The sequence below is a fragment of the Caenorhabditis remanei genome, chromosome V (genome assembly GCF_010183535.1).
Source record: "Caenorhabditis remanei strain PX506 chromosome V, whole genome shotgun sequence".
Lineage (NCBI taxonomy): Eukaryota > Metazoa > Nematoda > Chromadorea > Rhabditida > Rhabditidae > Caenorhabditis > Caenorhabditis remanei.
Genome location: NC_071332.1, coordinates 16,657,527 through 16,672,860, shown reverse-complemented (window position 1 = coordinate 16,672,860; position 15,334 = coordinate 16,657,527). Strand labels below are relative to the sequence as shown.

At 37.3% G+C, this 15,334-nt stretch overlaps 8 protein-coding genes across 8 annotated transcripts; 5 read left to right on the top strand and 3 right to left on the bottom strand.

Moving 5' to 3' along the window:
- Positions 1-255: 255 nt before the first annotated feature.
- Positions 256-1,496, top strand: GCK72_020628 (uncharacterized protein; the record flags this gene model as incomplete). The annotated part of the gene is made up of 4 exons (XM_053733692.1): positions 256-326; positions 1,082-1,192; positions 1,243-1,384; positions 1,428-1,496. The coding sequence occupies 4 exons, from the start codon at positions 256-258 to the stop codon at positions 1,494-1,496; spliced, it is 393 nt and encodes a 130-aa protein (XP_053582605.1).
- An 874-nt stretch (positions 1,497-2,370) lies between these two features.
- Positions 2,371-3,763, top strand: GCK72_020627 (uncharacterized protein; the record flags this gene model as incomplete). The annotated part of the gene is made up of 4 exons (XM_053733691.1): positions 2,371-2,541; positions 2,588-2,725; positions 2,773-2,984; positions 3,664-3,763. 4 exons carry the CDS (start codon positions 2,371-2,373, stop codon positions 3,761-3,763), a joined length of 621 nt encoding a protein of 206 aa, XP_053582604.1.
- Positions 3,764-5,512: 1,749 nt separating this feature from the next.
- Positions 5,513-6,009, bottom strand: GCK72_020626 (uncharacterized protein; the record flags this gene model as incomplete). The annotated part of the gene is made up of 2 exons (XM_053733690.1): positions 5,513-5,689; positions 5,752-6,009. The coding sequence occupies 2 exons, from the start codon at positions 6,007-6,009 to the stop codon at positions 5,513-5,515; spliced, it is 435 nt and encodes a 144-aa protein (XP_053582603.1).
- Positions 6,010-6,971: 962 nt separating this feature from the next.
- On the top strand, positions 6,972-7,504 carry GCK72_020625 (uncharacterized protein; the record flags this gene model as incomplete). Its single annotated transcript, XM_053733689.1, has 2 exons — positions 6,972-7,265; positions 7,328-7,504. 2 exons carry the CDS (start codon positions 6,972-6,974, stop codon positions 7,502-7,504), a joined length of 471 nt encoding a protein of 156 aa, XP_053582602.1.
- Positions 7,505-8,722: 1,218 nt separating this feature from the next.
- On the top strand, positions 8,723-11,922 carry GCK72_020624 (uncharacterized protein; the record flags this gene model as incomplete). Its single annotated transcript, XM_053733688.1, has 9 exons — positions 8,723-8,819; positions 8,863-9,114; positions 9,167-9,367; positions 9,418-10,059; positions 10,113-10,343; positions 11,115-11,326; positions 11,374-11,511; positions 11,559-11,776; positions 11,823-11,922. 9 exons carry the CDS (start codon positions 8,723-8,725, stop codon positions 11,920-11,922), a joined length of 2,091 nt encoding a protein of 696 aa, XP_053582601.1.
- Positions 11,923-12,103: 181 nt separating this feature from the next.
- GCK72_020623 (uncharacterized protein) lies at positions 12,104-12,411 on the bottom strand (the record flags this gene model as incomplete). Its single annotated transcript, XM_053733687.1, has 2 exons — positions 12,104-12,270; positions 12,327-12,411. 2 exons carry the CDS (start codon positions 12,409-12,411, stop codon positions 12,104-12,106), a joined length of 252 nt encoding a protein of 83 aa, XP_053582600.1.
- Positions 12,412-12,919: 508 nt separating this feature from the next.
- On the bottom strand, positions 12,920-13,688 carry GCK72_020622 (uncharacterized protein; the record flags this gene model as incomplete). Its single annotated transcript, XM_003093129.2, has 4 exons — positions 12,920-13,019; positions 13,065-13,282; positions 13,330-13,467; positions 13,515-13,688. The coding sequence occupies 4 exons, from the start codon at positions 13,686-13,688 to the stop codon at positions 12,920-12,922; spliced, it is 630 nt and encodes a 209-aa protein (XP_003093177.2).
- Positions 13,689-14,084: 396 nt separating this feature from the next.
- Positions 14,085-14,853, top strand: GCK72_020621 (uncharacterized protein; the record flags this gene model as incomplete). Its single annotated transcript, XM_003093113.2, has 4 exons — positions 14,085-14,258; positions 14,306-14,443; positions 14,491-14,708; positions 14,754-14,853. 4 exons carry the CDS (start codon positions 14,085-14,087, stop codon positions 14,851-14,853), a joined length of 630 nt encoding a protein of 209 aa, XP_003093161.2.
- Between the last annotated feature and the right edge of the window lie 481 nt (positions 14,854-15,334).

Sequence of the window (15,334 nt, the reverse complement as noted above, 5' to 3'; positions counted from 1 at the left end):
GGAGCTTTCCACTGAATTTATTATTTTGATAGCTGGAGCAGTGCCACCCGGATTCAGGCCATAACATATTTTCAGCCCAATACATCACCTCGAGCCTAAAAAAATGTCATTGATTTCACTTTAATTATATGTTTCCTGTATGAAATTTATCATATTTTACTTGAAATTTGAAGTTTGATAATTATTTGTCACTTTTCCGTGTGATCACCAGTTTTCTATATAAGTGATCACTTCTTAGCTCTTTCTCTGAAAACCATGTCTCGATTCAAGACGAAAATCTTCACGACCACACAAGCTTACGAGGATTATGAGTTGGAAGTTTTTGAGTACGATAGAGAAGACGCGGAGTATTTTGTAAGGCAGGCGAGTGTTGTGGATATTGGGTTCTCAGTTTTTGGATTTTTTCTGAATATTTTTCATTTCCTCATTCTCACCCGAAAATCCTTAAGAACACAATTTATATTCCAAGTGTTCATTATCATTTGCCTCTCTGACTTAATTTTATTCTCTGGTACACTTATTTGGAATTATTTGGACTACATAGTCGGAAGTGTATGCAACAAACCGCGACCGTACTCTCATCAGATCTGGAGATTGGTTATCATGTCATCGCAATCCATCATGAAAAATTTGTCGTTATTATTGGTTTTATTACTTTCGGCACTTCAAGTGTTTTCACTTGAAATTAAATTTCCAATTAAAGATCTCATCGTTTTTGGGATAGCCGGATTGTGCACCGCCTGGCAAGTTTGGTATTTTAATTACTATACAATTGTAACAGCAAGAGAGTGAGTTTTAATAGAAACACGGAAAATGTCCTTGTTTTTGTTTTTTCAGCTGCGGAGTAGAGCCCAAGCTGAAATTTAAAAGCTATGAGCTGAGCATAGATTTTGATTTCTTGGCAGATCAAAGGTTGATTAGTGACTGTATGAAAAGCGTACCCTTTCTTCTGTACAATATTTCCTTTGTCATTCAATTTGTCCAACTAAGAAAAGTGATCCGGAAGAAGAGTGGCGAGAATGAGTGAGTAGATTTTTCAGAACTTTTCAGATTTCTCCAAAAAATTATTCTGAAATTTCAGCCAAATAATATTCGTGCTCATGGTCACCTTCAGTTTTCTCCTGTCAGAATATATAGATGCTACTGTAATATTATTTGATAATGCTCTTCTGAAGCCTTATTACTTAATACAGTAAGTATATTTTATGTGCCAATAATAATTTATTTAAAAACCTTTTTCAGAGAGTATTTCATTCGACTCCGAATTGTCGCTAACACTTTGACCACAATGAATTGTGTGACTCATTGCTTTATTTGCATGCTGATGTCATCGGATTACATGGATACAGTAAGAAAATGTTTGAGACGAGAGAAGAAAGAGAAGGTGAGCGGAGAGAGACATGATTGGATCAAAAAAAAATTTTCAGATAAACGCAAAGAAAAACGTGCCATCAGTTACCCTCACTATCGAATCAAGTCACGGGGAAGTTGCTTGAAGTTGTGAGGAAATGTGCAATACTTTATTTTTTAATGTGCGTAATCAACTATTGTAAACTGATTAAAATTATATTTATAATAAACTATATTCTTTGACAACATTTTCTTCGCACTGTCATGTTAATGATCGTGTTTTTGGATGGCACCCTAAAAGCCTAGTTTATATGAAAAACCAAGAAAAACCTTAAAGATTATATAATACCATACCATGTACCATGTATATAATACCATGAGATTTGGTTGTGTTTTCAGAGAGTAGGAAAAATTTGAAAAGAAAGGCACCAAATATAAAAAAATAAAACAATTATGCGAAAAGGTAATAATCTATTATTTTTGCGGAAGTTTGACCCTGTTTTTTCTAGAATACTACTAAAATACATCCGTTCCCCAATTCCATTGTTTATTTTCTTGAATAAATTATTATTAAAATAGAGCATCCTTTGACAACCCCATCATACATAAGGACACCAGTTTAGTCTAATTTATAGTGGCCGAGAACCTCACTCTGCACAGTGAGACGGCCAGTTCAAGGATATCACAAGTACAGGCAAAACAACCGGGTATTATAGTCAAAAATTTCATATTTTGTTAATTGTATTTATCTCCCTTTTCTTTCTGAAGTCCGGGAGTGTACTCGATTGTACAGTGATTGTACTCTCTCCCTTTTGCGCCCTTTCCAACTTGTTGCATTTTTATGATTCACCGTCTGAATCATTCTCAATATTACTTTTTGTATTGTTAGAAGGTCCGCCCCCCCCCCCCCCGTTAGTATAAAAGCCACGAAGAGAACGTCTATTCTATCTTCTTTTAATTCGAGCTCTTCCAAAAAGAGCAGCAAGAGCAGTCATCTCAACCAGTCTTCAAACTCGAATCATGAAGTTTTTCTTCTTCTGTCTCACCATCATCGGAGTCAATTCTCGATTCAGTGCCACTGGAAAATCTGCAATTCTCAAGGTGCACAATCACTTGAGATCAGCGATTGCCAAAGGAATGTATGACGCGAAGGGAACAATTGAGCCACCAGCATCAAACATGCGCAAGATGGTGAAGTTTTTGCTATTTGAAACCAGAATATAATTATAAATTTTAGAAATGGGACACCGTCATCGCTGCCTCTGCTCAAAAGTATGCCAATCTTTGCCCAGATGATCACTCTAATGTTTCAAATCGTGGAGAGAATCTATTTTGGTCATTGACTTCATTTGCTCCAACCAATCTTGATGAATTCGTAAGCATAACACATTTTTGAACACTTACCCACTGTAATGAATTCAGGGAGTCGCCGCTTCCCAATCCTGGGAGAAAGAATTCCAAGAGTATGGATGGTATTCCACTACTTTGGATAAGGACACTTTCAACTCTGGAATCGGACATGCAACTCAGATGGCTTGGGCTGAAACTAATCTGATCGGTTGTGGAGTCAAGAACTGTGGAAGAGAGAAAGATGACATGTACAAGGTTGCAGTGGTCTGCCAATACAAATCAGCGTGAGTATATAAAAATAGAAAGAAAATAAGATGTACAGAAGCGAGCACAAGTGAGGGCAGATTCATACTTTTATGTATAACTCAGCTGAATCGTGTCCTTTTGCATTGCGCCAAAGCTCCAGAAATCAGAAGTAGTGACATCGGGAAAATCATCATAACTCATCAGAAATAGCTTTTTAAAAATGTACCAAAAAATTTGTCTTGAGTTTTCTATAAACCGACACTGAAAAATTTATATTTTAGAAAAAATGATTTTTCAAACTTTTTCTTTCAAAAATGATTTTATTCCTATTCTTTCTCAATTTTCGATATTTTCTGGGTATAAAACGAACATACTTTCCGAAAACTGGAGATCTAGCACGATGCAGACAGTAGAATGCCTATCGAACATATTTTTTGTTTGTTTAAATGTTCTGCAACACTTTGATATCAAAAACTCAATACCTCCAAAAGAAAAAAAATATAATTTTTTTGCGAATTTTCAAAACACGGTCAATAAAAATCGATTATCGATAAAATTAAAAATGTTTTTCTTTCTTTCAAAAAACCTATTTTCTTATTGCTGAATACTTTTTTCAAAAAAAAACTCATTACGCAAAACGGACGCGATTCAGCTGAGTTAGACATAAAAGTATGAATCTGCCCTCATTTATGCTCGCTTCTGTATTTGAAATTTCAGTGGAAACGTGATTAACAAGAAAATCTACCAACCAGGAGACACTTGTTCCCTCTGCTCATCTGGATTCAAATGTGAAACCGCTTCCGGTTTGTGTGCCTAATTGTCTTGTTTCCTGTCTGTGTAAACATTTTGTGCTTTCTATTTGATTCACGATTTTCAACTCAAGTTATCCCAGTCAATGGAAATACTGACTAAATTCATCTTCTTTCCAGTTTCTTTTCTCTCTTTAGTAGCAATAATTCTTTACTGTACTTATCACTATGATAAAATGAGAATGAAACAATATAACAAAAACCTGAATTCTACAATTCACTTCGACAATTCCAGATGACCGTGTTAGTGGTCCTCTCACAGTGAGTCAAAATATATCAAGTATAAAAATTTCTAAAACAAAATTTGGTCTTTTCAGGAAATTCCATTCGTGCTCATAGGCCAAAAAATGAATTTTTTGAAAATTGATCGGGGGGAAGCTGTAATTTTCAGCATAAATTGAATTTAAATAGAGTGTGGTTTTCCCAAATTTTGAGATTTTTTGAAACTATTTACCGAGATATGATTAAAAAAACACACTTTTTTGGTAGATTTTTGGCACTGTTCTAGAACGCCGGAACGAAAATAAAAAATACCGGAACGAAAATAAAAAATCCCGGGACCAAAAAAAATCCCGGAACAAGAAAAAAATCCAGGAACCAAAATTTTCATTCTATTATATTAGTTTTAAAGAAATACCGGTTCTGAGAAAGTGGTGCAAATCTTACCAGCAAGATATCAGCTGGTTGTCATTAACTCAGAATCTTAAGTCCCTTTCTAGCAAAAAAAAAATGTTGATTCAAGTTTTGATCCAGTATGCAAAGAACTTGAAAACTCTGGCTAAAAAGTCAATACAAGTCTTTAAACTTCTAGTCAATTCTTTAATAATTCTTCAACAAGTATACTTAAAGTATCATGTCTTCATCAATCATCTCAAACATCAGAAGAAAGCCCAACGACAATCCACCATTGCCTCAAGGATTCAAGGATTCGTCGAACAACTGAAGAAAGTATATATCTAATTCTGGTAGCTCATCGATTTCCAGAGTTCTTAGTGGTTGATCTATTGAGCCGAATATTTTGAGCTCCAGAAGAGAATCAGAAAACAGCAAAATCTTCATAATTTGATTCGTGACTAGCGTTTCAACTTTCATCCGATGATTCCTGGATTCCAGCATACTTGAATGCAATTTCTTTGAAACGTCTAGAACTTGTTGCATACCCGGTTTTTGAAACGTCTAGAACTTGTTGCATACCCTCTAGAACTTGTTGCATACCCCTTCAACAAGTATACTTAAAGTATCATGTCTTCATCAATCATCTCAAACATCAGAAGAAAGTGAAGAAAGTATATATCTAATTCTGGTAGCTCATTGATTTCCAGAGTTCTTAGTGGTTGATCTATTGAGCCGAATATTTTGAGCTCCAGAAGAGAATCAGAAAACAGCAAAATCTTCATAATTTGATTCGTGACTAGCGTTTCAACTTTCATCCGATGATTCCTGGATTCCAGCATACTTGAATGCAATTTCTTTGAAACGTCTAGAACTTGTTGCATACCCGGATTCATCGTTCCGCAACATGTTGTAATGAGAAGAGTAGATCCAAACCTAATATTCAACTCTTCATCATCACAAAGAATTCAGTTCAAATCTTCAATTAAGCGGCGGGTGATTTCCAGGTGTCGCGTGATAGTGACTTACAAAACATGAATGTTTTTGTAATTTTATGATTAGGTTTTGTTTGATAATTAACTACTCGTAAAAGACAGTATTCCCAACAATTTTTATTCCCATGAAACATTACTCGAATCATAATATCAATTATAATCATCCAGGTTCACATCATTGTTCATGTGTTTACCCCATTCAACCACCGATTCAATCGCACACCACAACAATCCAACATGGCACATCGAAAACGGCTTTTTCCCTTCCGATCCTGGTTCCAGACCTCCGAGTTGAGTAATTATCCATCCAGTTGGGCTGGCAGGATTCTGGAAATTGTTTAGTATTTTAAAACTATTCCCCATCGGTTACATGCCTTGCTCAAAACCACTCTCGCTGGAATCTTGCCAGCAATCCGAGCTGTGGATTCTATTTCTCCGTTTTTGTTGAACTTCGCAGATGAGAAAGAAACATGTAGCCCTTGGAACTTTTCTATGAATTGGTCCACATTCTTTTGGTCGTCAGCAGTGGTATTGAATAGTTGAAGGATAACATCTTTCTTCTTCGAGCTCACTGCATTCACGAATGTCATTACATGATGAGCAACGATTTGAATCGCAGATTTCTCCGTTTCCCCCGAAGCCACCATTCCGAGGAAAAGAAAGAGAAGAATAGGAAGATGCATCACAAAAAATGTGAGGTGAGAGTGGAGAGGGACTCAGATATTTATAGTCTAGATTTTATTGGCCATTAAAATTTACATGTGGTGCTGCTGGAAACGCACACCGTGGAAGGGAAAAGAGGGGTACTGTAGGAAAAAAGACTGCAAGACGTATCAACGCATTTGAATAAGCGAATTTAGCGGTTTATGATTTTGGGACGTTTCAAAACTGTTCGTTTCGAAACCGAGAATAAAGAAAATTCAAGAAGTTTGTTTGTAACCGTTCATTCAAGTTTTGAAATACCGCAAATTCGAAACGTCGAGCTTTGAGATGTTCCGGTTTTAAACTGTCCAATACTTGAATTTTTTTGCTCTTTCCTATTTTTTCTGAAAATTTGCTGACTATAGTGCTGTCTCGCAAAAATGTAAAAAATGTTTTTTAACGCCAAAAATGTTTTTTTAAAAATGTTTTTTTAACCCCAAAAATGTTTTTTTAACGGGTTTTTTGTTGAGATTTTCAGAATACACCTTTTAAAACATGTTCATTTGTCTTTAAAAGCTTTTACCAGTAAAAATACATCAAACATAGAGTTTGAAGTGTCGGCGATTCTCCAATTCTCCAAAATTCTCAGACTTTTTTTCAGAGAATCGGAGAAGTTGAATAAATTCTTCGACGGAGAAATTCTCCAAAAAAGTCGAGGAATCGGAGAAGTCGGATATCCGATTCTCCGACTCCGACCAAATCTGATCCCAAAATTATAACTGCCAAATTCTCTTATACATATATTCAAATGCGTTGATACGTCTTGCAGTCTTTTTTCCTACAGTACCCCTCTTTTCCCTTCCACGGTGTGCGTTTCCAGCAGCACCACATGTAAATTTTAATGGCCAATAAAATCTAGACTATAAATATCTGAGTCCCTCTCCACTCTCACCTCACATTTTTCGTGATGCATCTTCCTATTCTTCTCTTTCTTTTCCTCGGAATGGTGGCTTCGGGGGAAACGGAGAAATCTGCGATTCAAATCGTTGCTCATCATGTAATGACATTCGTGAATGCAGTGAGCTCGAAGAAGAAAGATGTTATCCTTCAACTATTCAATACCACTGCTGACGACCAAAAGAATGTGGACCAATTCATAGAAAAGTTCCAAGGGCTACATATTTCTTTCTCATCTGCGAAGTTCAACAAAAACGGAGAAATAGAATCCACAGCTCGGATTGCTGGCAAGATTCCAGCGAGAGTGGTTTTGAGCAAGGCATGTAACCGATGGGGAATAGTTTTAAAATACTAAACAATTTCCAGAATCCTGCCAGCCCAACTGGATGGATAATTACTCAACTCGGAGGTCTGGAACCAGGATCGGAAGGGAAAAAGCCGTTTTCGATGTGCCATGTTGGATTGTTGTGGTGTGCGATTGAATCGGTGGTTGAATGGGGTAAACACATTAACAATGATGTAAACCTGGATGATTATAATTGATATTATGATTCGAGTAATGTTTCATGGGAATAAAAATTGTTGGGAATACTGTCTTTTGCCGAAAAAAAAACATCAAGATCTGCGGTTCCCAACGGAAGACATTCTCTTGTAAGATAATACTATGTATTAAAAAATTTAGAAACCCGCACGGAAAAATGTGTCATCAGTTACCCTCACTATCGAATCAAGTCACGGGATGTTGCTTAACGTTGTGAGAAAAGGAGTTATGCTTTATTTTGACTTTATGTGCATAATCGATTATTGTTTTTTCTTTCCGTTTTTTTCGCTTTCCAATTTCTGATTTTAGTAGCTGGCTTCCGATTTTTAAACCTTGTGCTGAGAAAACTCTGATTCCAAATATATTTATTCAGTTTTTTTCTTGAGGCCTAGTATTGGCCTAGGACTTCTAGTACCCCAAAAGGTAGTTTATATGAAAAACCAAGTCAAGTCCTTCAAAATCATAAAAATACTATAAGATTTGGTTGAATTTTCAGAAAGTTTCAAGGATTTGAAAAAAAAAACGCAGAAATGTTTTCTGCTCAAAACATTTCGTTGAAAAAAATTAGACTTTTGAGCCTTAGGCTGCACCAAAAACACAAATTTTCTGACTATCTGTCTATTGGTGTGTCCGAATGTCCGAATGTCCAAAGTTGCGAAAATTTGTTTATGTTTCGAAAAGTTACAAAGATTTGAAAATTTCAAAAATTGCACTTTTTGCGCGCCACAAGGTAATGATCAAATATTTTTGCTGAACTTTAACCTTGTTTTTTTTTTAATATCTGAGTTCGAGGAGAAAAAGTGAATGTATATTTGGAATCAGCGTTTTTCCAGCTTTTCACTGATATAGGTCGCGAATCATATTTTCACACTGACTCCATGACCTTCCCTAGTGAGACGCCCGATTCTCTTGATTTTTGTGGATCCAGGACGTTCCGTAATATCTGGTGTCGAAATGTTTCAGGTTCGAAAATTCTGGTTTTCGAACGTTTCTGAATTTCTGTTAATCCCCTCTCAATTTTTCTCCTTTTCCGTACTACTTGAGTGCATTTCTCACCTCCCTTTGCCAATATCATTTGTTTCCAGTCTAGTCAGAAGCAAACTCACTAAAAGACCAATAAACTTGTCTCTACTACACCCACAATCATTTCTAATCGCCACCTTCCCCCTTCTTTTTAATCTGATTCTACGGACGAAAATTTTCTTGCCATTCTATTCAAAATGCAATTCTCCTGGATTTTGATTACCTTTCTATGTTTATTTTTGGGTACTTTTGGAGATGTTGATTTGAAACTTTTAGTGGATTCTTTACAGCCAGGTTAGTGACTTGCAAAAAATGTAAATCAAAAACATTATTCTAGACCCCAAATGTGTCTTCAATCATACCGAAGTCACCTCCCAAACTATAAAAAGTTTCCCAAAATGTGCTACAGTATACGGTATCATTGTGATAAATTCCAACACAGATTTATCGATGGCTCAGTTAAAAAAGTCTTTCAAAAATATGACATCACTAGTTGGCGGAATTAGTGTGGAGGGCTCCAACCAGACAAGCCTCTCGTTTTTGACACCAGACGCTGAATACGACATGTTCAGTTTTATGTGTAAATACTGTGAGAATATTTTAAAGAAAAATAATCATTTTACTTGATTTTCGGTTTTCAGACGGCTTCAAAATAGAAAACAACCCTTATTTCACTGATATCAGCGTGCTCAATAGTTTCGTAGAATTTCCGGATGAGAGCTTCAATAACTGCAATTTTAAATTTTCAAATAATTCTGAATTAGATTTAGAAAAGTTTTGCGACGGATATCTCTTCAATAATTTGATGAATTTAGAGACAAAAGGAAACTTAAAGGATTGTGGTAAGTTTTCAAGATTTCTCGTTCATCCGTGAATCTGTTTGTCCTTTCAGGCTGCCAAGGAGACGTATTATCCCTGAAACAATATCAAAACTGCACTAGTATCTATAAAGGACTACAATTATATAATATCAGTGACCTATCTGATATATTCTCTCTTTCTAACATCCAAACCATTCGGGGATACATCGACATTCAAAACTCAAATATTCAAAATCTATCATTTATGCCAAATCTCCAATTTTTCAAAGTGTACGCCGAGAAGGAAGTGGTTTTCAATCTACAAGACAACCCGCAGATGACTAGACTCGACATTCCTGTCTTGGAAGAAATAGAGAATTTGAACATCCAGACATTGGCATTGACCACCGCTAATTTTGAAAATCTCCATCCAGATTTTTGTTTGAGTCACGAGGAATTCAAGTTCCTATCACTCTATGTAAACTTTATCAATCTCCATGCTAAATTGTGTCCAATGCCAAAAGATGATGCTCCGTGTGCTTTTGAGTCGATGGAAAAGTTGCATGACTATTGTGAAATAGTCTCTGGAAATATGATAATTGAATCGGGGGATGAGGAGTACACCTCAAAGTTGACTAGTCTGAAATATCTGTATGGAACATTAACTATCAAAAATACCGTGCTGGAGAATTTCAGTTTTCTGTCCAAGCTTTCATTCATAGCTTATTTAGATGGTGAGTTAACTCTGAAAACTTTTGAAAACCTAAAATCAAGCTTCCAATTTCAGATACTCAACCCGTAATCCGAATTCTTTCTAACAAAAACTTGACTAACCCAAAAATTGGTTCCCGACTTATTAACATTTTTACAAAGAGTATTGAAAATCGTCAAGCTATAATTCAAGACAACCATTCGGACATTTTTCTCGCAACTAATCAAACTTGCAACTTGTTTGGTAACACTACAGATAACGCAATAATATATCGAAGGAGCCTCAATTACACTGGAGGGGATTGTGGTGAGCCCAAAATTCCTGTAGACAATTTTTCATTTTGACGTTTTTCAGGACAAGAAATAAATCTAGACTTATCGCCGGGTGGGGGTGGCGGATTTTTTAGAATTTGGACAGCGATGATCATCTTGAGCTCATCCCGGTTTATACTTGAATTATTTTTTAATGGCATCAATTTTTAATAGCATCAATAAAATCATAACATATCGATATGCATAATTTGAGTTCAGCGCAACCCAAAAATTGAAACAGCCCACGACAGACTTACTAGGGAAGGCCCTCGACTAGGTCTGGAGTTATGGGACGTGACGTATATCATTGGAAAGCTGAGAAAATGGTGATTCCAAATATATATTTTGTTTTTGCCCTCGAGGCCTAGTATTCAAGAAAAACGAGGCCAAAGTTTGGACCCCTGGCAAGTTATTACGTTCCTGGCGTGTTAAAAATAGGTTTTTTTGAGTTTTCATAACGATTTTCAAGTATAATTACAAGACTCTCTAATTACAAGACTCTCTCTACTTAAAAACTCGTTCGAGTCTCCGTTAGTCTTTGATATTAATATGACAAGAAAGATCTGAGACTAAATTACGTTTTTTGTTTTTCCATTGAATGTCAGTGTCAATTGTCACGAGCACGTAAGACATCAAAACATAGTTGCCGACGGGCTAGACAATCTTATCAGCAAGACCAAAGTTTGAGACTTTTGTGCTCAAAACCTGCTTAATTACGTTGTTTTTCAACTGATAAGACTCACACGCAAACCATATAAAAGAACAGCAAGAGCAGTCATCTCAACCACTCTTCAAACTCAAATCATGAAGTTTGCTCTCTGCTGTCTCGCCATCATCGGATGTGCCAATGCTCAATTCAGTGCCACTGCCCAAGCTGCAATCGTCAAAGCTCACAATGACTTGAGATCTGCTATTGCGAAAGGAACTTATGATGCCGCTGGAACAATTGAGCCACCAGCAGCTAACATGCGCAAAATGGTAAGAATCTCTTTCCTGAAGAACATATTTATCATGAGAATCTAAAGAAATGGGACACCACCGTCGCTGCCTCTGCTCAAAAGTATGCCAATCTCTGCCCAGATGACCACTCTGGATACCCAGATCTTGGAGAGAATCTCTATTGGTCATGGTCCTCATCAGCTCCAACTAGTCTTGATAAATTCGTAAGTCCCTTAAAATATTGACCGGTATTCCATTCTGTTGTATTCAGGGAGTCGCTGCTTCCCAATCCTGGGAGCAAGAATTCCAAGACTATGGATGGTATTCCACTACTTTGGACGAGGACACCTTCAACTCTGGAATCGGACATGCTACACAGATGGCTTGGGCTGAAACTAATCTGATCGGTTGTGGAGTTAAAAACTGTGGAAGAGATGCATCGAGCTCTAACATGTACAAGGTTGCAGTGGTCTGTCAATACAAATCTGCGTGAGTTATTCTCTACAAATTCAAATGTAATTTTGAAACTGTTCAGTGGAAACATGATTGACGGTGACATCTATCAACCAGGAGACACTTGCTCCTTCTGCTCATCTGGATTCACGTGTGAGACCGCTTCCGGATTGTGTGCCTAAGCAATTGTCCTGTTTTCTGTCTGTATAAAAACTCGAATATTCATGAAAAATTGTTCATTTCATACACATGCTTACAAGAGGTAGACCAATAGAAAACGCAAAAATTCCGTAGATTTTAGCACCAAAATCAACTATTTATAAAACAAAAAATATGGATTTTTAACCAGATATCATGAGAGCTTCATCTTCGTTGAGGTAGAGCCAGGTGTAAATTTGATTGACTTTTATTCAGTCGGCTGCTTTGTAGATTGCACTGAATCACATGACCTATCGGGGAGCCACGTTCCAAGTTCTCGAATTCTGGAGTAGTGAATCCCGGAGAAATCACGATTTTTGGAATGGAATTTCCTGAAAAAAATGAATTTAGTTTCAGAAACTTATATACTCAATATATTTTGACTTACTGTGAGAGGACCACCAACTTGGACGTCTGGTATAGTCGTAGTGAATTGTAGAATTCAGATTTTTGTTGTATTGTTCCAATTTCATTTTGTCAAGATGGTAAGTACAGTAAAGAATTATTGCTACGAAAGAGAGAAATGAAATCGGAAAGAAGATGAATTTAGTCAGTAGTTCCATTGACTGGGATAACTCCATCAAGAAATGATTTGAGATTGGAGGAAAAGAGAGATTATATACTTTTCTCTCGCGAAGTAATGTTTGCTGTTAGAAACCCCTTCAATCCATGCTCAGTTCACTGCGGTGACGACATTGATGGCTCTCTGGCAATCAACAAAAAGCGATAAGTAGAGGGTAATCCTGTCGCCTGCGTAGCTACTGACCCTTTTTTTCAAAGGTGAATTATATAATATCGTCATATATCTCTATTTTTGGATTTCGTTCTCATTATTATAATGATTACTTGGGTATTGATGCTTTAAAAAGAATAGAGAAACTGGAACTTCTCATCGTTTGATTTTTATGGTTTTTGAGTTGGAAATTGCAAATAAAATAAAAAACTAAAACTTTTTATACAGACAGAAAACAAGAAAATTGCTTAGGCACACAATCCGGAAGCGGTCTCACACTTGAATCCAGATGAGCAGAAAGAGCAAGTGTCTCCTGGTTGATAGATGTCACCGTCAATCATGTTTCCACTGGAAATTTCAGAACTACATTTGAATTTGCTGAGAATAACTCACGCAGATTTGTATTGACAGACCACTGCAACCTTGTACATGTTAGAGCTCGATGCATCTCTTCCACAGTTCTTAACTCCACAACCAATCAGATTAGTTTCAGCCCAAGCCATCTGTGTAGCATGTCCGATTCCAGAGTTGAAGGTGTCCTCGTCCAAAGTAGTGGAATACCATCCATAGTCTTGAAATTCTTGCTCCCAAGATTGGGAAGCGGCGACTCCCTGAACACAACAGAATGAAATACCTGTTAATTTTTTAAGAGACTTACGAATTTATCAAGACTAGTTGGAGCAGATGAGGACCATGACCAATAGAGATTCTCTCCAAGATCTGGGTATCCAGAGTGGTCATCTGGGCAGAGATTGGCATACTTTTGAGCAGAGGCAGCGACGGTGGTGTCCCATTTCTAAAGTTACTCATGATAAATATGTTCTTTAGAAGAGAGATTCTTACCATTTTGCGCATGTTAGCTGCTGGTGGCTCAATTGTTCCAGCGGCGTCATAAGTTCCTTTCGCAATAGCAGATCTCAAGTCATTGTGAGCTTTGACGATTGCAGTTTGTGCGGTGGCACTGAACTGGGCATTGACACATCCGATGATGGCGAGACAGCAGAGAGCAAACTTCATGATTCGAGTTTGGAGGGTGGTTAAGATGACTGCTCTTGCTGCTCTTTTTATACGGTTTGAGTGTGAGTCTTATCAGTTGAAAAACTAGACAATGTCTATGTAAAAACACGTTTGAGTCTCCTAGTCTTTAGTATTAAAATGATAACAGAAAAAGACCTGAGACTAAATTTCGGTTTTTGTTTTTCCATGTATTGTCAATGACAATTGTAACGAGCACGTAAGACATCAAAACATAGTTGCCGACTAGCCAGACAGTCTTATCAGCAAGACCAAAGTTTGTGAGTTCCGTACCGAAACCTGCTTAATTACCTTGTTTTCAACTGATAAGACTCACACGCAAACCATATAAAAAGAGCGGCAAGAGCAGTCATCTCAACCACCCTTCAAACTCGAATCATGAAGTTTGCTCTCTGCTGTCTCGCCATCATCGGATGTGCCAATGCTCAATTCAGTGCCACTGCCCAAGCTGCAATCGTCAAAGCTCACAATGACTTGAGATCTGCCATTGCGAAAGGAACTTATGACGCCGCTGGAACCATTGAGCCACCAGCAGCTAACATGCGCAAGATGGTAAGAATCTCTTTTCTAAAGAACATATGGACAACTAGAACCTTCAGAAATGGGACACCACCGTTGCTGCCTCTGCTCAAAAGTATGCCAATCTTTGCCCAGATGACCACTCCGGATACCCAGATCTTGGAGAGAATCTCTATTGGTCATGGTCATCCTCTGCTCCAACTAGTCTTGATAAATTTGTTAGTCTCTTATAATTTTTAGTGGCATTCTAATTTGTTGAGTTCAGGGAGTCGCCGCTTCCCAATCCTGGGAGCAAGAATTCCAAGACTATGGATGGTATTCCACTACTTTGGACGAGGACACCTTCAACTCTGGAATCGGACATGCTACACAGATGGCTTGGGCTGAAACTAATCTGATCGGTTGTGGAGTTAAAAACTGTGGAAGAGATGCATCGAGCTCTAACATGTATAAAGTTGCAGTGGTCTGTCAATACAAATCTGCGTGAGTTATTCTCAGCAAATTCAAATGTAATTTTGAAATTTTCAGTGGAAACATGATTGACGGCGACATCTATCAACCAGGAGACACTTGCTCCTTCTGCTCATCTGGATTTAAGTGTGAGACCGCTTCCGGATTGTGTGCCTAATCAATTGTCTTGTTTTCTGTCTGTAAAATTTTGAATAAAAAGTTGATATCATTCAAGTTTTGTTTTTTTTTCTGAGTGAGTACGTCAGATGTACCACTCTCACGGTCCCAGTAGAATTATCTTGAGTTATATAATTCGTAACGTTGTGATGTGATGTATTTTGTCTCTGTCTGAAGGAGAGTATCCATGACAACTTTGTCTCAAGAGAGCTCTTCTTCCTCAAAACAGCAATTATAAAGGCGGTTTGGCTTGTCGGGTCTTATTCATTCTTTCACATTTTTTGTCTTCTTCTTTCTTTTTGTTCATTTCTACCATTCATTTTTTTATCCAAAAATAAATACACAGTGAGGGGGGCAAAATGATGTTCATACAGTGTGTGGGTGGAGTATCGGGGAGGTGACTAAAAGAGAATTGGTGACTAGAATCACCCGGAACCAACGGGAAAAGAAAAATATTAAACGTTTTTCGGGAGGGGGCCAAA